At 39.8% G+C, this 27,658-nt stretch overlaps 1 protein-coding gene across 7 annotated transcripts in view; it reads right to left on the bottom strand.

Annotated features, from left to right (window-relative positions):
• Positions 1–994: 994 nt before the first annotated feature.
• The window catches only part of LOC105030787 (echinoderm microtubule-associated protein-like 6), a 200,103-nt gene continuing 173,439 nt past the window's right edge, over positions 995–27,658 (bottom strand). For 2 of the 7 annotated variants that reach the window (XR_004576137.1, XM_034294192.1), the window contains 2 exons: positions 17,061–17,161; positions 995–1,254 (listed from right to left, as the gene is read on the bottom strand). Coding sequence is in view for 4 of the 7 variants with exons in the window: in XM_034294192.1 (XP_034150083.1) it covers positions 1,209–1,254; positions 17,061–17,161 (147 nt within the window). In the remaining 3 variants the exon portion in view is untranslated. Of the gene's footprint in view, positions 1,255–1,993; positions 3,681–8,938; positions 9,822–17,060; positions 17,162–27,658 lie in introns of those variants that run through there. The other 5 variants (XR_004576136.1, XM_034294193.1, XM_034294191.1 and 2 more) reach the window with 3 other exon arrangements.

Genomic DNA, 27,658 nt, shown 5'->3' with positions numbered 1-27,658 from the left:
ATCAGGAGGAATTAAGTATTGTGTCAGTGACCTTTAAGGGTACCAACAGATTTGAGCATGTCTGTACAGTATATGTGTGGTCATTTCAGGATGAGAAAAATAATTCAGCCATGTATGTCATGGAATAAAAGCAAATTGCCTATTTACCAGTGTTCTTCATTGAAAGGCCAGCGGAAAGCTTGACATACATGGACAGCATACAGTTTAGTCTTTAAAGGACACAAACCGCATTGCTTTAGCACATGCATTTTTGTTTTTGAATATGTGCTATGGGGGAGAGACTATGAAGGAACAACATAATTGTCCTGTCTGTGTGGTCTTATTACTTATTACTCTGAGGTTTCCTAAGAGGAATTCCTATACATGTGAATTACACAATCAGTTCCAGAGGGCTGTTGAATTTCCAGAGAACTTTCTATTTCTTATTTGGAATGCAGTAATGAATAAGATGTATAGTTAAAGTTTGTAGACACATTTGATTGTAATTAATTAGAAAACAGAAAGAAGTAGAAAGACAAATAATCATTGCCTAATACACAATAGTTCATACACTTTTTAAACCATTTGTCTGTTTTGGCTATTGACTCAATCTAATTTTACTACAAGGATATATACCACCGTATAGATACAGTATAAACAGAACAGAGTTTTTGTCTTTGTAGTTCTATGAAAATAAATACATTTGTGGGGACATCTTGGCACACTACATCCCACGTATCCCATGTATTATTTATTTCATTTTAAAAACATATTTAGCACTTTTGTTATACATCACTGTATATCATATAGCTCCGGAAAAAATTAAGGGACCACTGCACCTTTTTCTTTCCTTTCCAAAAAAGTTGAAAAGGAAGGTTTTGATTGAGGAACAGAAGGGCTAAAATTAAGGGACCACTGCAAATTGAACGCTTCTGTTCCTCACTCAAAAACTTCCTTTTCAACTGTTTTGGAAAGGAAAGAAAAAGGTGCAGTGGTCTCTTAATTTTTTCCGGAGGTGTAGATTTGAATGTCTAAATATATTCATGCTTTTTAAACTAGTAATATATAACCTACACACATTACAAAACAATGCTCTACAGTACGTTGCAGACAAGTTTACCAAAGGTCATCTCACACAAACTCAAGACAATATCACATTAATAGACAAATAATTTGCAACTCAATCTAGCCAACAAAACTGACAGTTGTAGAACACACTTGTGTTGTGCTCATTCAGCACCAAATAGACAGCACCAAATGGACCAAACAGCCAAACTGTAAAGGATAAGAAATAAGAAAGGTAGATTTGTTTATCTTGGATAGGTCGTGGTTACAAAAAGGTGGAGGTGATGGCTCAAATTTGTGCCAGGCCAGCATGTATGTCAACAGGAATATCATGGACATAAATCAAGGTAGACAGAATGGAAGAAGTATGATCCAGTCATTATCAGTAGTTGGCCTAATTTTTCAAGGCTGTCTCCAATAAGGGTCCTTAGTATTAAGTCATTAAAGCAAATAAACACTCTGTCTATCAAAGATGCACTCCAGAGTTTTTGTATAATTTCATCCACCAAAGTGGTGCTTAAGAGCCAAAATATCCAATCCAAATCCAATTTTACTTTGTACATCACCCATTTTGTATGATGTTACAAACAACGTTGCAATTGGTATGATATATTATATATTATATTATCAAATTCATAACATATCACACACATTTTGTGTGCTTTAGATTCCAGAATTAATCTTTGATGGAAGTTTCACTGTTCAATAATAAAAACATCATACATTGAAAATTACACAGTAAAATGTATCACAGTATTAAAAGGGGTATTTCAACAAACATCTCCGGGAAAAATTAAGAGACCATTGCACCTTTTTCTTTCCTTTCCAAAACAGTTGAAAAGGAAGGTTTTGAGTGAGGAACAGAAGCATTCAATTTGCTGTTGTCTCTTAATTGTAACCCTTCTGATCCTCACTCAAAACCTTCCTTTTCAACTTTTTTGGAAAGGAAAGAAAAAGGTGCTGTGGTCTCTTATATTTTTCCGGAGCTGTATAATAATTTGATATTGTGTCCCAAAACCTTTGACAAAGTCAAGGATAATCATTCAAGCCAGAGGAACAAATTAGCTGAAATCCTTTGTCCATTTGATGTGTGAAGTGCAAAACATTTTCATATAATATTGAAACTTTTTAGAAAGTAGATAAAAAGCAGAACAACTTTGGGCTGATGCTTATGATGCCTGCATTACATGATTTAGCTTACTTTTGACTCTGCCACAAAATGTTAATGCAAATGTAAACTGCGCTAGCTTATTACCATTAAATACTTTAACAAATGAATGGTTATTTTATAACAACTTTTTGGCCAGATAAGGGGGCACAATATCAATTCAGTGTTTCAGTTAAAGTTCCCTTTAAATGCCTTGTATGGCTCCTGAGTTCCAAGGATTTAGATATTTTTTTTAGACAAATAGCAGAAAAAAGAAATATATGTTTCTGTTAATGTATAACAATAATAAGAAAAAAAATAATATCAATCCCACCAACTTTTAAAAAAGCCCTTATGACTACATGTTTTATAGCACCAGAACTGTATAAAAAATGAAAATATTATTTGAAAGTAATTCCTTAAAGGCACTTAAACCTCATGCATTGATGGCTGAAGGAAGTATGTATATTAAATTGACTTGACGTTGGTTTTTGCCATTTTGTGTGGAGCATGAGAAAGAAGTTTAACAACGATTAATGTGGTAAAACTAAATTTTACCTTTTTGATATTTCTTCTGGAAAATTGTGCCTCATGTTACAGTCAGTCAATATGCCTTTGTTTTCCAGTATATTGCATATAACTATATTTTCACTTTCAAAGAATAACACAATGAAATGTAGATTGCCATCCAATTATTTAAACTTGCAGTTGATGATAATAAAATTGAGATTTTGTTATCTAACAAATATCATTAAAATTTTCGATATCACATACTTATTTGCAAAATAAAATCAATCCCAATGCATAATTTCCAAAGCTTCTTCTAGGGTCATACATAAACTCACAAACTGAATTATATTCATAATATAATCATTATTGTATCCCATGGGACAGTGCAATTACAAGAATTTAACTTATTAAGATATTTATTGATGTTCACTTCATTCAAAGATGAAGCTTTGTGGTCTATTAAGTTTGTTTGCAAGGTTGGAACGACTACAACATTGGCTTGTGTCCAAGGTGTGTGCGGCTTGGGCTGGGTGGGTGGTCTAATCAAACTAATGTTCATTATTGTATATAAATGTTTATTGGGTCTGATTGGAAGGTTGAGTGGCTTGGACCACCAGCACGTCTGGGACAATATTTATCAGTGTCATATAGACAATATCGGTTATGTCATGGACACAGAGTAAGTATGCATGAGGGTGGAGCTAGCTCTATGTAGTGTGTCTTGTAGTGTGTCTATGTAGTGTGCTACCATAATATACAAAATAAAATAATAAATATATAATTAAATATTATAAATAAATCTAAATCTAGATCTAACCAATTTAAATTAGTTAAGGTAAACATCAGTCCACATATGTATAAATGCAGCATGTCAGGCGTGCAGCAGCTTAGATTTTAGCTTCCAGATAATTCCTCCACATTTGAAGAGCTCCAGTGAGATGGTGTGACCCTTATTCACAGGCATTTCCATACAAACAAACTGTATATGAGAAAGAAACAAATATAAATTAGTTATATATTAGTAATAATTACATTTGAGTCTCAGGTTTTATTTCATTCCTTTTTGTTTCAATCTTCATAACGCCAAATATGGGTTATTCCATGAAGAAAAAGGAGTAATATTTGTTCCCTGACTAGAATATCATTTTCTTTTTAGGGAGCTTTTGCAAAAGAAACACTATAACTCGTCATCCTCACTCATCATTATGGAGAGTCTAAACTGAAAGGGTCCCTGTTCTTATAAACCTTGGGAAACAGAACGTCTGTCACATTCAACTGTATTGTACATCAAATAGTAAGGGGTTGTTTAAAACCGTAGCGCTCAGGACTTGACATTCAGCACAATAGACATTTATAGGCAATGTTCCCCTGGTCAAATCAGATGGCACATTAAACACTGTATCTTAGCTCAATTGTAAAATTACATTTAGATTGGATTCCACAAGTACATGGTCTTCAAATATCACTTTTTGTTGAATCACAAATTGGGTTTTACATTGATTAAATACTTGTTTTTAAGTTGATCTACAAAAAATATTCTATAATGTCAGTAATAAAATAATATCATATACAGTACTGTGCAAAAGTCTTAGACCACATGACAACATTGTTCAAAATCATTTATCTGGGCAATACATCTGTATTTGCTCATAACAACACTATATATACAGTTTATATATATACATACAGTATATATATATATATATATATATACAGTATATATATATATATACAGTATATATATATATATATATATACAGTATATATATATATATATATACATACACACACAAACACACACACACACATTAGAATAAGTACAAATAAACATCAATACAATAATAATACAACAATAATCTTTCCACAAACTAAGGCATAGATATTTCAGAAGGAAAAAGTATCAAATATTCTTGTGAGATGGCTCGATATCTTATAAGATATAAATACCGTTTGGATAACATATGGATTTATTACTATGTTTTATTGTGTTCATGCTAATTTGTTATAGTGTTATATACTTCTTGACAGCAAATAAACACTAACTGCCCAAATAAATAGCTTTACACATTTTTCTCACTGTAGTACTGTATATTGTTGGAGACAATGGCCCTCATTCATGAAATGTGCAGTAAGATCAAATTTGATCTTAAAATGATCATATGATAATTTCACCTACAGAGCTGGTTTGATCGTATCCTTACGATCAAAAAATTTAATATGATACTGCTTGATTCCCAATAATACCATCATTATTACAGCTTCAATAACAACAAGCACAAATACATTAATTATAATAGGTAATATAAAATAAAATTACAAGGAATATAAAACATACAAACATACTGAAATATTGAAGATTGTATCACTACCTTATTAATGTATTATTTATTTATTTCACTTTATTCTGCGATGTCTATCTCTTATTACTGTTGTTCATGCATTTGTAAGGTTTGAATTTCAAGTAACACTTTATATTAAGGTGCCCTTTATAATGACACTATTAATGGTTATTTAAGCATTTGTTAATGTATTACACACCATGTATAAGCCATTACAACTCATTGCTCAAAATAGTGCAATAAGCTAGTCAGTTCTTGCCAAATAGTGAGATAATATTTAATCTCAGTTATTAAGCATTTATAAAGCATTTACATCTGCTTCTATGGTGAATCATTATGTACCTGGTTATGCAGTTGGACAATGCAGGTCTTTGCTGTTATTTTCCCACGTTTGGGACGTGCTGGTGCTGTCCCATGAACAGTGGGGGGTTTTCAACTAATGGTGTCTAATGATATGTCTTTGCCCAAATTTACAACAGACATTATGTAATCTTTTTTTTTTATGTTACCCTTGGCTATATTATTAATCTCTCAACAAGCTTTTATCCAAAAATCCATATTTACTGTGTGCACTAATGTGAATCATAATTGTACATACCTTTGGTCTTCAATCTTCTCATTTGTTGTTCCACCCTATTTATCAAACGTACTGAATAACATAGCGTCATTCTTAACAATAAAGTTATTGTGTAATGGCACATGACATCTATGCAGTAAGCATTAAGAAATATATAAGATGTTATATCCTGTCAATACATGGTCATGACACTGTAATAACATGTATTTAGAAATATTATAACATGTATTGCATTTTTTTTTTATGACACCTACGCAAGTCTATCAAAACACAACAAACCATTCTGTAACACCAGTCTTCTTATAAACAATATTTTTTATATTACATTCCATTATAAATGCTACTTATCAATATAATTGTGCATGAAGTAATGTCAGTGAAATAATGTTTACCTTCCTCAATGCAATGTTTCTCATGATTAGGATGCCAGTAGTAGATTTCAGGAGCAGGACATAATGACTAATGACCAACATAAGGGCATGTACAGCAAGGTGATAGGCCTATCTGGTTACAATGATTATAGTCACAATGCTTCTTTTATATTGTCATTAACTGTATTTTGGCAGTTGGTCAAGTAAAGTGACACAGGATGGTCATAATGCCATCATTACATTTTCATAAAGTGTAGTTTGTCACAATGCTTGGTTTCTCATGAATAGGATTCCAGCACTATTACATTTTAGGAGCAGGACATGACATCCTCTTTGTGACTAATGACCAACATAAGGCCATGTTCAGCTAAATGGTAAGGCTATCTAGTTTGTACGACTATAGTAATGATTCTTCTCCTGTGACAAATGGCTAACATGGCTAACAAAATTCAGACATCTTCATTTGCAAAATCTGGTCTTTACCCATCAAAACCCGGAATCAATCAGCAAAACAGTGAACACCTTTCACAGTTCTAGATTTCCGGATATGAGGGTTGAAAAAATATATATATATACTTTCAATCATAAAAATAGAATAATAATATATAATCTCATTAATATAATACAATTCAATTTTTTATACTTTTTATATAATGTAGGCTTACCCTTTTTATGGGAAACAGGGATCTCGGCCTACTAGGTAAAGAAAACTGGGTGATTTCAAAACATTGGTTCATGTGCAATGACCATGCTCCTGATCTCAAAGAGGTTAATGCAGATTGATAAACCTTTAAATTCTAAAATGGTTTTAGGAACCCAATCCTCGTCCTGGTGACTCAGAGGGTTGCCTGTTATTTGTTTCTGATTACCATTTTTTTTTTGTTAGTCAAATGTGTAAGTAGGGTACAATTTTTATCAGATTAAAATTTTAAATAGAAATGTCTTCATAGAACCGGAATACTCTGACTTGCATTTGTGGGAAGAAATGCAGATGGGTTATTTTCAAAGCTGTTTTATTGACCAGTCCTTAACAAAGTAAACTTTGTCCAAGTATTTTGGGGTGAAGTCAATTTCATTTCAACTGGCAATCAAAGGACGGGTTTATTGGCCAATCACAAACTCTGAGTTTGTAGAGACCTGTAGCCTATGTCAATTTGTACTAACCATCAATGGTGCGTCCAGTCAAAAAAATCTGTTCGCCTGTTTTTTTTTCTGGCTGGCAGTGAGTAATTGAAGGTAAGCAATTAAGCTTGTGGTATTTTCCCCCAAAACGATTATCTAGCTTACCTGTAGTTAGCAGTATTGCCCTTTTAGGATTTTCTGGATATTCATAAACATTAACATACAGTATAGCCAGCTAAATACATAGTGTAACAAATGTACAGTGCTGGCAAACATACAGTTGTGTTCATAAGTTTGCATACCCAGGCAGAAATTGTGAAGTTTTGCCATTGATTTTGAAAATATGACTAAGGATAGTGATCATATGAAGCCATTTATTATCACATAGTTGTTTGACTCCTTTTTAAAACATAATGATAACAGAAATCACCCAAATGGCTCTGATTAAAAGTTTACATACCCTTGAATGTTTGGCCTGTGACACACACAGGTGAAAATGACAATTAAAGGTTAATTTCCCACATCTGTGTCTTTTTAAATTGTAGTGTCTGTGTAGAAATAGTCAATGTGATCTAATAGCTCTCAGGTGGATGCACTGAGCAGGCTAGATATTGAGTCATGGGGAGCAGAAAATAACTGTAAAAAAAAATGTGTAACAAGGTAATGGAACTTTATAAAGATGGAAAAGGATATAAAAAGATATCCAAAACCTTGCAAATGCCAGTCAGTACAGTTCAATCACTTATTAAGAAGTGGAACATTTGGGGATCTCTTGATACCAAGCCAAGGTCAGGTAGACCAAGAAAGATTTCAGCCAAAAGTGCCAGAAGAATTGTTCGGGATACAAAGAAAAACCAACAGGTAACCTCAGGAGAAATACAGGCTGCTCTGGAAAAAGGTGTGGTTGTTTCAAGGAGCACAATACGACGATACTGATGGCAAGATGAATGCAGCAAGTTATCATAAAATACTGGCAGACAATTTTCATTCTTCTACATGAAAGCTGCGCATGGGACGCTCTTGGACTTTCCAGCATGACAATGACCCTAAGCACAAGGCCAAGTTGACCCTCTAGTGGTTACAGCAGAACTAAATGTGAGGTACTGTGGCCATCACAGTCTCCTGACTTTAATATCATCAAGCCACTCTAGGGAGATCTCAAACGTGTGGTTCATGAAAGACGACCAAAGACTTTGCATGACCTTGAGGCATTTTGCCAAGATGAATGGGCAGCTATACAACTTGCAAGAATTCGGGGCCTCACAGACAACTACTACAAAAGACTGCACGCTGTCATTGATGCTAAAGGGGGCAATACACAGTATTAAGAACTAAGGGTATGAACTGGGGAAAGTTAATTTTTTTCTTTGTTGCCATGTTTTGTTTTATGATTGTGCCATTCTGTTATGACCTACAGTTGAATGTAAATTCAATAAAAGACGTGTTAGCCAGCTATCAGCTTCGAAAAAATAAGTTATCGAACAGTGTACATTCTTGTTAGGTAGCTATCCAGGTGGAGGGTCAAAGGTGGGCTTTGTTTGTTAGTTTGATGTACATGCATAACTTATCGATGAACTTGTAATGATGGTTGGCAGAAAACAAGCTGACTGCTACTTCCCTAAACAGTTTTTGCATAGATTGGAGCTGTGCTTTTGGTCAGTGTCCTGTTGCAGAAGGAAATTGTTTCCAATCAAGTGCCGTCCACAGGGTATGGCATGGCATTGCAAAATGGAGTGATAGCCTTATTTCTTCAAGATCCCTTTTACCCTGTACAAATCTCCCACTTCACCAACATCAAAACACCCCAGACCATCACATTGCCTCCACCATGCTTGACAGTTGGTGTCAAGCACTCCTCCAGCATCTTTTCATTTGGTCTGTGTCTCATGAATATTCTTTGTGACCTCAAACCAAGATTTGTCTGTCCATAACACTTTTTTCAATCCTAGCTCTAATAGTCACGGTTCGCCACTGTTATGAAAATGTCATGATAGCATTATGACCATCCTGTGTCACTATTTGAAATGACAAAATACAGTTTTAGGAACATGTCATGATACTGTAGCATTACAACCATCCTGTGTCACTGTACTTGAACTGACACAATACAATATTTGACAATACAAAAGAAGCATTATGACCATAATCATTGGATCCAGATAGGTCTATCACCTAGCTGTATATGCCATTATGTTGATCATTAGTCACTAAGAGAATCTCATGTCCTGCTCCTGAAATCTACTGCTGGCGTCCTAGTCATGGAGGGTAAATATCTGACATCACTTCATGCATAATTATATTGCTATATGTAGCATTTATTACAGAATTGTTTGTTATGTTTTGACAAACTTGAGTAAGTGTCATAACCAGTTATAAAACATTGCAAAACATGTCATATTTCAAAATAAGTTATTAGTCATTAGAGTGTCGTGACCATGTTATGACAGGATACACCTTATGACATGGTTATGACAGAGTTATGACCATGTTATGACACTACAAGTAAAGTGTTACTGAAATGGTAAATATTGCCAAGAGGCAAAAACTGTTTGTGAGTCTGGAAGTGTGTGCCCTGATGCTCCGGTAGCGTCTACCAGACGGCAGCAGCGTGAACAAACCATAGCCTGGGTGGCTGTAGTCTTTTATGATGTTCCGTGCTTTCCTAAGGCATTGTGTATGGTTGATGCCTGGCATGGATGGGAGATGGCCATCTGGAAACAATTTACAATTCCTTATAACTGCTTCAAGGACATAATATTTGAAAGTAGGACACCTAAAACCATTTACAAATGCAATACATTATAATATTTCAAAATATATGTCATTAGTGTCATATGTCAGCTAACGTGACACCTTATGACCATGTTATGACACTACACTTCAAGTTAAGTGTTACCAATATTTCTATTCATATTTTCGATATACCCCATTCTACATGCTTTGGAATTGCTGCTAGCTTACATCATGTATATTTTTGCTTCATATATTTCTTAATGATTTGTGTAGCTGTCATGTGTCATGTCACAAGAATTTCATTGTTCAGAATGATGCTATGTTCTTCGGTACATTTAATAAATAAAGACTTTACAATAAATAAAAAAATGAGAGAAGATGAGGATGGAACAACAAATAAGAAAACTGAAGACCAAAGTTATGTAGAGATATGATTCACATTAGTGCACACACTAAATATGGATTTTGGAATAAAAGCATGTTGAGAGATGATTAAAACAGTGTTCTCCTTTGACGACTGGGTACGCAATCATTATTTCACCACTAAACGAATGGCTGGTTTCTAACAATAGTGAAGGGTAACATAAAGAATATGATTACATAATGTCTGTTGTGAATTTGGGCAAAGACATATCATTAGACACCATTAATTGAAAAACCCACCACTGTTCATGGGACAGCACCGGCACGTCCCAAAAGTGGGGAAATAACAGCAAAGACCTGCATTGTCCAACTGCAAACATTCACAACCAGGTACATAAAGATTCACCATAGAAGCAGATGTAAACTGTTTATAAACGCTTAATAGCTGAGATAAAATATTGGCTCACTATATGGCAAGAACTGACCAGCTATCGCACTATTTTGAGCAATGTGTTATAATGGTTTATAAATAGTGTATAATACATTAACAAATGCTTAAATAACCATTAATAGTTTCATTATAAAGCTTTTATAAACCCTTTACAAAGGGCACCTTAATATAAAATGTTAAAGAATTGTCTTTGTGGATGTAATGTATTAGTGGTTCTCAACCTTTTTAGGTTGAGCGCCCCCTTATCCATTATCCAGGTCCCTTCCCAAGGAAACTAACAGCAGCCATGCAGAAATGCCGAACAATAATCATTCTTATGAATTGTTCCAATGGAAAACAAGCTGGAACTTATAAAGGAGTAAAAGCAGAAGGTTTAACTTTCAAAGGAAATAAGTTAAAAACCTTTCAAAATCAGTTAGAGCCCTGCGCCTGGTGTGTCTCTGCCAGTTTTGTCACTGCAGGCTGCAGAGAAGAATGTTTCAGCCATAGTGCACCTGAAGCCATTAAGTCCATGCAATTGCAGTACTTAAACTCCATTTATAGGACCTGGCTGAATCCTTGCTCAACTAGATAAGTGGTCTTCTCCCAGACAGCCAGGGAACGTGTGGCATATTTGGCACACATGCTGCCCCAGTCAGATGTGCGAAAAGTAGCCTGGGCCTCAACGTGGCACTGGATTTTTACAAGATGCTCCTAGATGGCAAGCTCGCAGTCAACCACGTCTGTCTTTGACATTATGGCAGAATTAATCTAGCAGATGTTTGAATGGAGTTTGGTTTGAAATAGTTTTGTGGCATTCTATACAAAATAAACCTTTTTCATATTCCATGTTTTGTGCTTTCACATTTTCTTTATTCAAAGACTAATTAAAGATGAATGATGTTAATGTTTAATGAAGACTTTAAAGTTCAAAATAAGACCAATTTATAATGCTGCAGAGAAAAGTTGCGGCGATGTCTCAGCTGAAATCAAGCCGGCTGATGGCGTTGCTGTGATCCGCTTGTAAGGTGGCAGGTGTCTGGTAGAAGAATACAGGTGCTGGTCATATAATTAGAATATCTTCAAAAAGTTGATTTATTTCAGTAATTCCATTCAAAAAGTGAAACTTGTATAATGTATACATTCATTCCCCACAGACTGATATATTTCAAGTGTTTATTTCTTTTAATTTTGATGATTATAACTGACAACTAATGAAAACCCCAAATTCAGTATCTCAGAAAATTTGAATATTGTGAAAATGTTCAATATTGAAGACACCTGGTGCCACACTCTAATCAGCTAATTAACTCAAAACACCTGCAAAGGCCTTTAAATGGTCTCTCAGTCCAGTTCTGTAGGCTACACAATCATGGGGAAGACTGCTGACTTGAAAAGACGACCATTGACAACTTGCACAAGGAGGGCAAGACAAAAGGTCATTGCTAAAGAGGCTGGCTGTTCACAGAGCTCTGTGTCCAAGCACATTAATAGAGAGGCGAAGGGAAGGAAAAGATGTGGTAGAAAAAAGTGTACAAGCAATAGGGATAACTGCACCCTGGAGAGGATTGTGAAACAAAACCCATTCAAAAATGTGGGGGAGATTCACAAAGAGTGGACTGCAGCTGGAGTCAGTGCTTCAAGAACCACCACGCACAGACGTATGCAAGACATGGATTTCAGCTGTCGCATTCCTTGTGTCAAGCCACTCCTGAACAAGACACAGCGTCAGAAGTGTCTTGCCTGGGCTAAAGACAAAAAGGACTGGACTGCTGCTGAGTTATGTTCTCTGATGAAAGTACATTTTGCATTACCTTTGGAAATCAAGGTCCCAGAGGCTGGAGGAAGAGAGGAGAGGCACATTGCTTGAAGTCCAGTGTAAGGTTTCCACAGTCAGTGATGGTTTAGGGTGCCATGTCATCTGCTGGTGTTGGTCCACTGTGTTTTCTGAGGTCCAAGGTCAACGCAGCCATCAACCAGGAAGTTTTAGAGCACTTCATGCTTCCTGCTGCTGACCAACTTTATGGAGATACAGATTTCATTTTCCAACAGGATTTGGCAACTGCACACAGTGCCAAAGCTACCAGTACCTGGTTTAAGGACCATGGTATCCCTGTTCTTAATTGGCCAGCATACTCGCCTGACCTTAACCCTATAGAAAATCTATGGGGTATTGTGAAGAGGAAGAGGAGCAGTGCCACAGACTGATCGACTCCATGCCACGCCGCATTGCTGCAGTAATTCAGGCAAAAGGAGCCCCAACTAAGTATTGAGTGCTGTATATGCTCATACTTTTCATTTAGCCAACATTTCTAAAATTTGGGATTTTCATTAGTTGTCAGTTATAATCATCACAATTAAAAGAAATATATTAGTCTGTTTGTAATGAATGAATATAATATACAAGTTTTACTTTTTGAATGGAATTACTGAAAAAAATCAACTTTTTGATTATATTCTAAATATATGACCAGCACCTGTGTAGTTTATGTTTTATTGTATAGGCTAGTTTGTATTCTTTTGCTTTGGCAGCGTTTGTTGCAGTCATCTCAACAAAGCCCTAAGTTGCTTTCAGGGAATGTTTGACAGCAGAATATCCCTCTTGTACATGTGTAACCACTGCGATGACAAGGCGTTCAAGGTGTATCCCTTCGAGAAATGAATGCTTTTAAGAGAAATAAATTATTCCATGGGTAATACCAAGAAAGAGAGCATCCATTTTACAGAGTTTACACAGTAAATGCCATGTGGGTGAAGTTTTATCTATGATATTCTGACGTCCTGTTCCCGTGAAGACAGCACAGAGCTGTGACACAAGAAGCTGTCAGAAACACTGAAGAGAAGAAGAGTTACGATACATCTTCTCGTCCAGACGCAGTGGCGTAAACTGGCAGGTATTAATGTTGCAGACCACAGTTTTTTGCAAGAAACTTTAAACATTTCTTGTTGTGAATCTTCAGTGTAAACACGCCTTGAAACAGATGCCACCTCAACACCCCCCTTTCCAAAATATTGCTTCCAGCACCCCCCATCGTTTCCTGAACGCTCATTAAGAAACACTTTGTTAGACTTATAAACTTGCTTTGCCTAGATTTTCCTAAGTGCCATGCCTATAGTACTGACATACTTGGAGATCATAAACGGTCATTATAATTTCGGGGGCTGGCATCATGATTAGCTAACGGGTCTAAAAGTGACTAGAGAGTATAAATCAAACAGTGGTTGTGGGAGACAGTTACCCTAATGGCAGAGTTTGCTCTTATTGGCTCTGGGCTGAGACACGAAACAGTAGCCTATTCCGTGACTGCGTTGATTTTTTCATGGAAAATGACGTGTGGTTAATTACTGGTTTTAGGTTATAATTTATGCTGGACGCTGTCAATTTATCCACCAATCAGCCATAACACTATGACCACTGACAGGTGAAGTGAATAACACTGACAATGTTGTTATCATGGCACCTGTCAGTGGGTGTGATATATTATACAGCAAGTGAACATTCTGTCCTCAAAGTTGATGTGTTAGAACCAGAAAAAATGGACAAGGGTAAGGATCTGAGTGACTTTGACAAGGGGCCAAATTGTGATGGCTAGATGACTGGGACAGAGTATCTCCAAAACTGCAGCCCATGTGGGGCAAAAAGGGGGACCTACACAATATTAGGCAGGTGGTCATAATATTTTGGCTGATCGGTTTAGGTTGATGATCACCACACCTGCATTAATGATGGATATGTCATATCATGCAAATATGATCAGGTGCAGCACTCTCTTGCGTCCACGACTTAATCTGATATATCTATCTGCGATGACATCTATGCTCAAATCGAAGAGGTGCGACAGTTTCATAAATCACATTAGGAGATGATCATATGTCTCTCTCCTCGCTTGAATCTGAGATTCTTTCTGAGAAGGTTTCATGAATGAGGGCCACTGTGTCAATACATTTTGGCTTACAACCCCTTACTCTGTCCACATGAAGACTACATATGTATGGTCCCTTAGTTAAGTATTGGATTTCAAATATAAATGAAACTATTATGAATTAGGTTTATTATGAAATAAGCCACTCAGTGTCAGTGATACAATTGTTAGTCTGAACTGAGCTGCAGGAAGGAAACTATTCAGGGAAGTTACCATTAGGCCATTGCAGACTTTAAATCTGCAGGAAAATGTCAATTATTGTGAAAGGTCAAAACTAAGGATGAATCAACCACATTGTTGAGACTACAATATTGACCGAAACGAAATGAATCATCATCATCATCTTCTTCCGCTTATCCGGGGCCGGGTCGCGGGGGCAGCAGTCTAAGCAGGGATGCCCAGACTTCCCTCTCCCCAGACACTTCCTCCAGCTCTTCCGGGGGGACACCGAGGCGTTCCCAGGCCAGCCGGGAGACATAGTCCCTCCAGCGTGTCCTAGGTCTTCCCCGGGGTCTCCTCCCGGTGGGACGGGACCGGAACACCTTCCCAGGAAGGCGTTCCGGAGGCATCCGAAACAGATGCCCAAGCCACCTCAGCTGACCCCTCTCGATGTGGAGGAGCAGCGGCTCTACTCTGAGCTCCTCCCGGGTGACCGAGCTTCTCACCCTATCTCTAAGGGATCGCCCAGCCACCCTGCGGAGAAAGCTCATTTTGTCCGCCTGTATCTGGGATCTTGTCCTTTCGGTCATGACCCAAAGCTCATGACCATAGGTGAGAGTAGGAACATAGATTGACCGGTAAATCGAGAGCTTCGCCTTGCGGCTCAGCTCTTTCTTCACCACGACAGACCGATACATCAACCGCATTACTGCAGAAGCTGCACCGATCCGTCTGTCAATCTCCCGTTCCATCCTTCCCTCACTTGTGAACAGGACCCCTAGATACTTAAACTCCTCCACTTGAGGCAGGCACTCTCCACCAACCTGAAGTGGGCAAGCCACCCTTTTCCGACTGAGGACCATGGCCTCGGATTTGGAGGAACTGATTTTCATCCCCACCGCTTCACACTCGGCTGCAAACCGTCCAAGTGCATGCTGAAGGTCCTGGCTTGAAGGGGCCAACACGACAACATCATCCGCAAAGAGCAGAGACGAAATCGTGTGGTCCCCAAACCTGACACCCTCCGGCCCCTGGCTGCGCCTAGAAATTCTGTCCATAAAAATTACGAACAGAACCGGTGACAAAGGGCAGCCCTGCCGGAGTCCAACATGCACAGGGAACAAGTCTGACTTACTGCCGGCAATGCGGACCAAGCTCCTGCTTGGTATAGCCCTTAGCAAGAGACCCAGGACCCCATATTCCCGAAGCACCCTCCACAGGATGCCGCGAGGGACACAGTCGAATGCCTTCTCCAAATCTACAAAACACATGTGGATTGGTTGGGCAAACTCCCATGAACCCTCCAACACCCTGTAGAGGGTATAGAGCTGGTCCAGTGTTCCACGGCCTGGACGAAAACCACACTGTTCCTCCTGAATCCGAGGTTCTACTATCGGCCGTATTCTTCTCTCCAGAACCCTGGCATAGACTTTCCCGGGGAGGCTGAGAAGTGTGATCCCCCTATAGTTGGAACACACCCTCCGGTCCCCCTTCTTAAAAAGAGGGACCACCACCCCGGTCTGCCATCCCAGAGGCACTGTCCCCGACTGCCACGCGATGTTGCACAGGCGTGTCAGCCAAGACAGCCCCACAACATCCAGAGACTTGAGGTACTCAGGGCGGATCTCATCCACCCCGGTGCCTTGCCACCGAGGAGTTTCTTAACCACCTCTGTGACTTCAGCCCGGGTGATGGACGAGTCCACCTCTGAGCCCTCCTCCTCTGCTTCCTCAATGGAAGAAGTGACGGCGGGATTGAGGAGATCCTTGAAGTACTCCTTCCACCGCCCGACGACATCCCCAGTTGAGGTCAACAGCTGCCCACCTCTACTGTAAACAGCGTTGGTAGGGCACTGTTTCCCTCTCCTGAGGCGCCGGATGGTTTGCCAGAATCTCTTCGAGGCCAGCCGATAGTCCTTCTCCATGGCCTCACCGAACTCCTCCCAGGAGACATGAATGACAAGTAAAATCATTGCAAAATATGCATCCAATATGCTTTGAAGGGCCAAAGATATTAAAATGTAACAGTTAATTTGATTTAAATAGCAGACACTGTATTTTCTTCCATGCATTAACTCAGGAGTGTGTATATTTTCTAAATAATCAGTTTTAAATTTTTATGTTTTTCTTCCACTTTTACATTAGAGAATTTTGGTGGAAGTTTGAGAAAACAAATCACAACAAATCATTTTCAATAAAATGTATACCGATCAACCTTCAGTAATATCCACTGTACATTTTAATTGAGCTGCAGCACTAATCTTCAAAACTCTCTATTGTATTGACCCCTACATGTCTGACTTACTTTCCTAAAGGAACCATGGTTACAAATGTTTTTCTTACCTGCAGTCATTGCCACCAGCACTGATCACATATTTGTCATCAAAGGAGTAACGTATATTTGTCACATGAGCAGAGTGGCCGAAGTACCGCTTGTGTTTGGCCTATAAGAAGAAGGGATAATAGTTGTATTGTTAGAAACAGAATAAGAAATATTAATGCAGAAAGCTACACATCCACCTTCTCAAGTCTACAGGGCCATGATAAATTATACTGTACTTAAGTGTTGCCGAATATTCATACCAGGACAGTTCATTATTTTGCGCTTGCCTAGACTGGTCAACCAGCTGATTAAATCAACCTAATGCAGGCTGTAATCCAGTGTTCAGTAACAGGAGGCCGGTGTGCCAAGTCGAGCCTGCTTGTGATTTTTGGAATATAAATAAATATAAATTTAATGTAGACCTACATTGGTCAAATTATGATGGTAATCAGATATGAAATATTGATAGTAAGCCAACTACATAGTTTGCATAGTTACAAATAGTCAGCACTACAAATCTGTCAACATTTTAGCCAGGTCATCCATGTCCTGCCACAACTCTGAGACAATTAACATATGTATTCATATATATTTGTTATACTATAATACATTTAAAAAAGCTCACACAGAACTGTATAATAATTTACATATTTCATTCATGCCCAGAACTGAAGTTCTAGTCATTAACCAGTTCTTGCGGACGGGTGGTCCTGGCTGACCACAAACATACCCAGGTAGAGCAGCAGTTTTGATATTATTATATAGCAAGATTAATTTAGATCTTTAAAGGAAAGCATAAATATATGTTAGCGTGTACAGTTATGAAACTGGCTGAGTATGTGTGCGGAGTAGAGATGGAATGGAGGAAGAAGTGAAGCGCGAGCACAGAGCAGGCTTACAACACTTGAGTGGCGGCTATCCCGGTCTAGGTTTGGTCCTGTAGCGCTTAGCTGAAAGTTCAGGGCATTTTTTGTTTCCTTCATGACCCTTCATTAAATGTATGTCTATATTAAGCTGTTCAGGAGAAGTGCATCTGCCCTTCCCCTCATTACCCTGGGTGGCTCTCCAGTCAAATCTGTGGAGTCCTTTCACTTTCTGGGCACCGCCATCGCTCAAATGGGAGCTGATCATCACCTCTCTCACAAGGAAAGCTCAGCAGAGAATCTACTTTCTGCAGCAGCTGAAAAAGTCCAACCTGCCAAAGAATATGATGTGCACTTCGACACTGCCATCAGAGTCCATTCTGACCTCCTCCATCACAGTCTGGTACACTGCAGCCACTGCCAAAGAAAGGGCAGGCTGCAGCGCATCATCCCCTCTGCAGAAAGGGTGACTGGCTGTAATCTACCATCTCGACATGACCTACACACCTCCAGGACGCGGATGCGAGTGGCAATGATTGGGGCTGATTCCTCTCACCCTGGAAATGGACTATTCAGAACTCTCCCCCCTGGCAGAAGGTTGAGGTCTATCAGGACCAAAACCTCTTGCCACAAGAACAGTTTCTTTCCTATAGATGTAGGCCTCATGAACATTCCACAAGAACCAAACTGACTATAGCCCGCTCCCCACATACACACTGGACCCTGAACTGGACAAATCTATAACCACTTCCTACATACACACATAACTGGACAAATCTTGCACCTTATTTATTTATTTGTATTTATTAATGCTCAGTATGTTTTTATGCTCAGTCCATTGTTCTTATTTGTTTTTATTTCCTCTTATCCCTTTTGTATAAATTGTTGCACCAATGGGCCAGAACAAATTATTGTTTTTTGTGAAACTTACTTGGCAATAATACTCTTTCTAATTCTGATTCTTTCTGATTCAAACACTTAATATTGAGAGTTTCTTGTATAGCCTAATTGAAAACCAAATGGTAGCCTGCATAATCACAAAAGTAGATTGGGAAAAAAGGACATTGAGCGCCACAACACTTCATCACAAATTCAAAATCTGTCACAACTCCATCTGAAGCTGCCTCCTCCTCTTGTTCAGACGGGCTTCGCCGTTCATCGTCACCAGCCTTCTAGCCCCCATCTCTCCACTCATCATTCCATTAGTCTTGTCTTGTTATCACACACACCTGGTTCTTATCCCCCCATTGGTCGCTGTGTATATTCCCTCTGCTTCCACATGTCTTCCGTGTGTTTTTGTTTTACGTGGTTTGTGTCGCTGGCTCGTTGAGCCTTATGAATTATTACCTCTAGGCATAATCCCTGTGTGTTGTTACTATTGCTTTACGCATGAGTGGACTGTCTTGGATTACACTTTGCCGTGGTTTATTAATTGCATTGGTTCAGCCTATTGCTGTGGTTTATTCATACCCCATTGCTTCATCCTATTAAACTATTACATTTGATTCACATCATCCTGTGCCTGGCTCCTTCCTCTATACAGGCCACAGAATTACACACCTGCTACGGAGTCAGCAGGACCAGGAAGCATGTCCGGAGTCATTGAGCGGGTCCTGGAACATTCCACCATGTTAGCCAGCTTGGGCAAAGCGATGGATCGTGCTCTCCAGGTCGTTAAACACCTGATCCCGTGGAACCAGCAGTGCGACCGTACCCAGACACCTTCAAGGCACTGAACAAGTGGAACCAGCCATGCGACCGGACCCAGCGCCCAGCGGTATCCATCTAGCGCTGTCAAGTGGGTATGACGGAGCAGCAGCCCAAGGATTCCTCCTTTAGCTGGACCCACAGTACCTCACAAAAGTGAGTAAATTTTTGCAAATATTGGACTATATCTATATCATGTGACAACATTGAAGAAATTACACTTTGCTACAATGTAAAGTAGTGAGTGTACAGCTTGTATAACAGTGTACATTTGCTGTCCCCTCAGAATAACACAACACACAGCCATTAATGTCTAAACCGCTGGCAACAAAATTACACCCATAAGTGAAAATGTCCAAATTGGGCTTAATAAGCCATTTTCAATCCCCGGTGTCATGTGACTTGTTAGTGTTACAAGGTCTCAGGTGTGAATGGGGAGCAGGTGTGTTAAATTTGGTGTTATTGCTCTCACACTCCCTCATACTGGTCACTGGAAGTTCAACATGGCACCTCATGGCAAAGAACTCTCTGAGGAGCTGAAAAAAAGAATTGCTGCTCTACATAAAGATGGGCTAGGCTATAAGAAGATTGCCAAGACCCTGAAACTGAACTGCAGCACGGTGGCCAAGACCATACAGTGGTTGGGCAATATTCCAACATGATAACGACCCCAAACACACCTCCAAGACGAACACTGACTTGCTAAAGAAGCTGAGGGTAAAGGTGATGGACTGGCCAAGCACGTCAGCAGACCTAAACCCTATTGAGCATCTTTGGGGCATCATCAAACGGAAGGTGGAGGAGCGCAAGGTCTCTAACATCCACAAGTTCCATGATGTTGTCATGGAATTGTGGAAGAGGACTCCAGTGGCAACCTGTGAAGCTCTGGTGAACTCCATGCCCAAAAGGTTTAAGCCAGTGCTGGCAAATAATGGCGGCCACACAAAATATTGACACTTTGGGCCCAATTTAGACATTTTCATTTAAGATTGTACTCACCTTTGTTGTCAGTAGTTTAGACACTAAATGGCTGTGTGTTGAGTTATTTTGAGGGGACAGCAAATGTATCCTGTTATACAAGCTGTACACTCACTACATTGTAGCAAAGTGTCATTTCTTCCGTGTTGTCACATGAAAAGATATAATCAAATATTTCCCAAAATGTGAGGGGTGTACTAACTTTTGTGAGATGTGAGGTCAGCCCAGCTCCACTGGATCGGGAGAAGGTGTTTTCGTTCTCATCTCCTGCTTCTCAGGGAAATCTCCCGAGTGGGCCAACGCCATCTGGAGTTCCGGAGGGGATGCGCTGGACAACTACAACTACAGGTGAGCGTCTGTTCCATTTGAGGCAGGGGACGAGGACCACGCAGGACCGCGCAGGACTTTGTCTTGGAATTCAAGACCCTAGCTGCAGTGCCTTCTTCATACAGTGCCTGTTCTGATGGAGTTGTGGGGGCAGTGTTCCAGGAGGACAAGGGACAACGCATGCAGTGTCGCTCGTTTGGTGAACTGCTGCACAAGGTCATTGGGGTTCTTCCGGAACTGGAGAGTCTTGTGTCTTCCCAGGTAGGTGATACCCATAACCAGGATTTCAGGAGTGCGTACAACCTGGTGCGTGTCCGGGAGGGAGACAAATGGAAGACAGCATTTAGCACCGCCAGGGGACATTATACCTGGTCATGCCATACGGGTTGATGAATGCTCAATCAGTCCATCAGGTGTTTAGGGACATGCTTGGCTGCGGTTTCGTAATCTACATTGATAACATTCTGGTGTATTCTGCTACATGCCCCGAGCATGTGTCCCTGGTTCGCAGAGTGCTTGGGCGACTGTTGGAGTATGGCCTGTATTTCAAGGCAGAAACCTTTCTGTTCTTCTACCAATCCATTTCATTCCTTGGATACCACATTACCACCTCAGGTGTGGAGATGGAGAGTGATCGCATTGCCGCAGTGCGTAATTGGCCGCCTCCAACCATGGTAAAGGAGGTGCAGTGCTTCATTGGCTTTGCCAATTTCCATTTGAGGTTTATCCGGGGCTTTGGCAAGGTGGCAGCACCCATCACCTTTCTGCTGAAGGGTGGGCTGTCCAGGCTCCGCTGGTCTGCTGAGGTGGACAGGGCTTTCAGAACCCTGAAGGCACTGTTCATCATGGCTCTGATACTGGCCCGTCCGGATCCATCCTTGCCATTCGTAGTGGAAGTTGATTCGTCCCAGGTTGGGGTGGGCGCTGTCCTAACTCAAAACTTAAGCACGCCCCCCAACCTCTACCCCATGCCTTCTTCTCCAAGAAGCTCAGCCCGGCGGAGCAGAACTATGACGTTGGTGATTGGGAGCTGTTGGCTGTTGTCAAGGCCCTGACGGTGTGGCCGTAGTACATCCGGGCAGTGAGGAGACTGTACCTCGCCAGAGTGGAATCTGAGCATTAACAATTACAATATGAATGTACGTTTCATTGGAAGTGAATGTGTCTAGATAATGAGAACAACAGAAACCTCTCTGTTTAGATTATCTCTCTGTAGGTTGTGCTCTAATGACCATAGGAATTTTTATGATGGCCATATGGCATGGGGGTTACTGTCTTGGAAACCTGATCTTTGCTATGCAGAAACGCCCTTAATGTGTAGGCTAGCTGGCAACCAACATTACAGTGAGAAGAAGATAGAACGTTCACCGAATGACATCTGTGCTACAATTTTCCAATAAACGTGAGCAAACTTCTCCCTCGATTTGATACGGGTTCTACATTATTTGACCACTATACGAAACCGCCAATTTCTAACACCAGGCCAGATGGGCCTTGTTCTTCACCTGGTTTGAGTTCATGCTGTCCTATACCCCAGGCTCTAAAAACGTGATGGTAGACGAACTGTCGCAATCGTACAACTGAGAGGAGAGGCCTGTAGATGCCCATCCCATACTCCCGGCCTCCTGCATTGTTGGGCCTAGTGGTATGGGTTGTGGATGCTAACTAGACGCTCCTAGACACCTTCCTGTGTCTTCCGGCATGTGGTGCCAGAGGACATTTTGTCTGACTGGGGACCCCAGTTTACATCGAGGGACTGGAAGCCAATCATGGAACGTCTGGGGGTTTCGGTCAACCTGACCTCTGTGTTTCAACACAAATCCAACGGGTAGGTGGAATGGGTGAATCAGAATGTGGGGAGGTTCCTGCGGTCCCACTGCCAGTATCAGCCAGGAGAAGTGGACGGTGATTCTGCCATGGGCCGAATATGTCCAGAATTTTGTCACCCTCTCAGTGTGTTTTAGGGTATCAGCCGTTCCTGGCACCGTGGCATCAGAGCCAGACCGAAGCTCCTGCAGTGGATGATTGTTTCCAGAGCGTGGAGGAGACGTGGAATGCCGCCCACATTCACCTCCAGCTTTCCATGCGTCTCCAGAAAGCTACTGCTGATCGCCACCACTGTGCGGCCCCGGTCTTCAAACCGGGTGATCATGTCTGGCTCTCGACCTGGAACCTGCCCTTCCGCCTGTCCTGCCAGAAGCTGGGTCTGGAGTTAGTGGGGCTGTTCAAAGTCATGAGGAGAGTCAATGAGGTTAAGTACAGATGTCGCTCATCTAAATCCAGCGCCAGGAGGGTGGCCCGTGACGAGGCATGGCTCGTTATACTGTTGTATACCGCGGCAAGTTGCAGTGCCTTGCAGCATGGACAAAAACATTAAATAAAAATGGCCACCAGGGGGCATCTGTGAGAACATCGATACCTGCCTGAAACTGCTGTTATTCAAGCATGCGTTTGTAATTATATGGCCAGAATAAAACATTCAAATCAGAGGAATATTATTTACTATAATCCTGTTCATGGATTGCTACAGGTTGCGTTTATCGCCTGATTCCTCTATACACTACACAAAATGGAATGTTTGACTACAGTTGAGAATATTCTCCAACCATGAGCTGCAGTTTTGGAATAATAATGTGCACCGTTGTGTTTACTTTTAGGGTTGGTTTGCAAATTGCTAGGCATATACCGTAGTTTGTGCCATTTAGAAAAATTATTATGATTATTAATGAATTATTAGTTCTGAAACAATCCCCACTAAAAGCAGCTGCTAGAATGAAAATGGCAACATAAATGTATTATTTTACATTGTTTCATGTTTCACTAAAGACTGCTCACCAAGTTTAAGATCACAAATCAAACACAGGCCAAAGGAAAACATGATCAATGCAGGTTATTTGACCATTAAAAAGGGAGTATAACTATACATCTCAGCTCCCATTATTATGGGAATAACACCCTGTTGAATGGGAGTATTGACAAATAACATTTAGTACTGCATGTGTGTTTCATTGTCATATTGACAACTGTGGATTAAACTTAATGCACTAATGCTCCAATGAAACATAGTTCAGCCTCTAAATATTTTACATCATAACACTGCTTGCTTTATTGATCAAGAGGGTTTGCATTTAAAAAAAAAAAATTCTAATGATTTTCAATTTTGCTATTCATACAGTTTTTGTTCCTAAATTGTCTGTGGTCTTCCTGCTCATTTGTGTCTGCAGAGCTCACCAAGGCTTTTTTAAATAAATTCAAGATTTTCCAAATGACTGCTGATAAGCCTAAGGTTTAGGCTATGTTTCTACTATATTTCTTTCAGACTCCTAATGGCTTATTTTATTTTCATACATATTTGGTCCTGATTTTGACAGACACCAACATCAGCCTCCAAAGGCAAACATCCATTACCGTCAAAAAGTTTGGGGTCACTGACATTGTTTTCCATGAAAACATACTTGAAATAAGTTTGAATAGGAAATATAGCAAAATGGATAGGTACAGTTGTGCTCATAAGTTTATATACCCTGGCAGAAATAGTGACATTTTGGCATTGATTTTGAAAATATGACTGATGCATAAGAATTGTCTCTTATTTAAGGACAGGGATCATATGATGCCATTTATTATTACATAGTTGTTTGGCCCCATTGTAAATCATAATGATAACAGAAATCACCCAAATGGCTCTGATCAAAAGTTTACATACCCTTGAATGTTTGGCCTTGTTAATAATATTACATATTATTTCTACGCGCCTTTCTAAACTATGATAATAAAAACAGACAAAACATTGCTAAAATCAGATGAATAGTGATCATATTAGATATGTGAAAAGATGTGTTTTCAGGTGGGTTTTGAAAATGGAAAGCGAGTTGATGTTACGGATGTCTGGTGGAAGAGAATTCCAGAGGTGAGGGGCAAAGCGGCTGAAGGCTCAAAACCCCATAGTGGTCAAACGGGCAGGAGGTGCAGTGAGGTGAATAGAAGAAGACCTGAGAGTACGGATGGGTATGTTGATATGAAAGAGGTACAGAAGAGCGAGGTTGTGAATGGTCTTGAAGGTGAGGAGCAGAATCTTAAAATCAATGCAGTATTTTACTGGGATCCAATGCAGCTGCTGAAGAACAGGAGTGATTTGATTAATAGAAGATGTTCTGGTGATGATACGAGCGGCAGAGTTCTGAACCAGTTGAAGTTTATGTATAGGTTTGAGAGGAAGAGCAAAGAGAAGACAATTACAGTAATCAATAAGGGATGTAACTAGGGTGAGAACGAGAATGGCTGTACTACTGGGTGTGAGAGACGGACGGAGACGATTGATGTTACGTAAATGGAAGTATGCAGACCGAGTGACTTTATTAATGTGAGCTTGAAATGAAAGTGTGCTGTCGAGGATGACACTCAGACTGAGGGTTTATCAATGATAAGAGAGAAACTATCATGTTTTGCCAGAGTGGATTTGATGCCAATGTTTTTGTCATTGTTAAGTTTGAGGGGGTTGTAGGAAAACCAGGATTTGATTTCCTTTAGACAATAGAGGGAGGTGGGTGGGAGGTTGGAGGTATGTTTGGTATAGCTGGGTGTCTTCCGCATAGCAGTGGAAATGGATATTAAATTTATGGAAGGCCAAGAGGAAGAAGATGATAAACAAAAGGGGCCCCAGGACAGAGCCCTGGGGAACACCGTTAGTGACAGGAGATGGTTGGGATTTGAAAGTTCTGAGTTGGATGAACTGAGTGCGGCCAGAGAGATAGGATGAAAAACAGTCCAAGGGTGTATCGGTTATACCAATAGAGACTAGTCTGTCAAGGAGGATGTTATGACAGATGGTATCAAAGGCCGCACTCAGATCAAGGAGGATGAGAATGGTTAATTGTCCAGAGTCACCTGCCTTGAGAATATCATCAGTGATTTTTTTAATGCTATGGCTTGGGCAGAAACCAGATTGGAATTGTTACTGTCAAACAAGGAATTGAGGTTATTGTCAGACAAGTGTGCATGAACCTGAGATGCAAATGTTTTTTCAATGATTTCAGATAGAAAAGGCAGGTTAGAAATAGAACAGAGGTTTCTTAAATATAGGAATTATTGCAGCAGATATTAAAAAAGACTGCACGCTGTCACTGATGCTAAAGGGGGTAATACACAGTATTAAGAACTAAGGGTATGCAGACTTTTGAACAGGGGTCAGTTCATTTTAATCTTTGCTGCCATGTTTTGTTTTATGATTGTGCCATTCTATTATGACCTACAGTTATAAGAAATAAGACTCATGTTTTCTTTACAAATGGTACATATATTACCAATTCTCCAAAGGGTATGCAACAAGCACAACTGTAATATAGTCATTGACAAGGTCAGATTTTTAAATTAAATTATATTTGTGTCCTTCAAATTTTGCTTTTGTCATAGAATCCACCATTTGCAGCAATTACAGCCTTGTAGAACTTTTGCATTCTCATTTGTTGAGATAATCTAAAGAGATTTCACCCTATGCTTCCACAAGCATGTCCCACAAGCTGGATTGGCTTAACACTAGAACCGCCAGGCCTTTTTGACCCCCAGAATCCGCCAGAGCCAAACGCCGTTTGGTGTAATTAGCATAAGAATCGACCCTATTAGCATGGACATTCTCCTACGCAGCATCACCATCCAGCCAGAGCATCAGCATCATCAAACTATGTACGTCTAAAAAATTTGGAATTACAGAATTTGTTTTAAATGGTTAATGAATTTGAAAAATACAAGAATGTGTTTGTATTGAAGGTCTCATCATATGAAAAAAAACTACAAAAAAAAGATGAATTAGCTGTGAACGGCGAGTCTTTGCAGGTCTCTCCCGGAGGTTGTAGTGGGGCTATCATGATGAAAACACCAATGGATAGATATAGTCTCCTAGATTACTGGCATATAAGATATGTTTGATTGATGAATTAGCCTACACAATAAAATAAATCTCCTATTGAAAAATGTTAATATTTTATAGGTAGCCTATATCATTTTTATTATGTTTCAATAACAGCCAAATTAAGTTTTTGAATGGTCATGGAAATCTTGTATTTCTATTGTAAGTTCATTCAAATTCAAACAAGGTCTGATCATTCAGCTGGGAGTATGGCACATTCATCCATTGACTTCATGCATTCAATGAGGGGTGATTAGCGCCTGGGTACAATTTGGGTACCAACGCTATGTGGCGTGGGCTGTTGGTGGAGTAATTCGGAAACCATTTTTTACAAATGGGGTCAGGCACTCCTCCAGCATCTTTTCATTTGGTCTGCGTCTCACGAATGCTCTTTGTACTCTGAAGACCTCAAACTTAGATTTGTCTGAACATCTAATCTCCCCTTTTAGGCCATGATCATTGAGAAGGTTATCTTCAATCAACTCAGCGATTTTTTTTAACTCAAGCGGTCTCTTAGACAAATTTCAGTCAGGCTTGCGACCTCACCACAGTACTGAAACAGCTTTGATATAAGTTTTAAATGATATACGGCTAAATACTGATTTGGATAAAATAACAGTTGTGGTTCTGTTAGATTGCAGAGCAGCATTTGACACTGTAGATCATAGAACACTTCTAGACAGGCTGGGGAAATGGGTAGGACTCTCCGGGACAGTCCTTTTAAGGTCTTAATTAGATGGCTGGAGTTACTTTGTCACACTCTTTGCATTCTCACAACCAGCTTCATGATGTAGTGACCTGGAATGTATTTCAATTAATTGGTGTGCCATATTTATGG

The sequence above is a fragment of the Esox lucius genome, chromosome 9 (assembly GCF_011004845.1).
Source record: "Esox lucius isolate fEsoLuc1 chromosome 9, fEsoLuc1.pri, whole genome shotgun sequence".
Taxonomy (NCBI): Eukaryota; Metazoa; Chordata; class Actinopteri; order Esociformes; family Esocidae; genus Esox; species Esox lucius.
The sequence above is the reverse complement of the archived record's forward strand: the minus strand, read 5'-3'. Positions and strand labels throughout refer to the sequence as shown.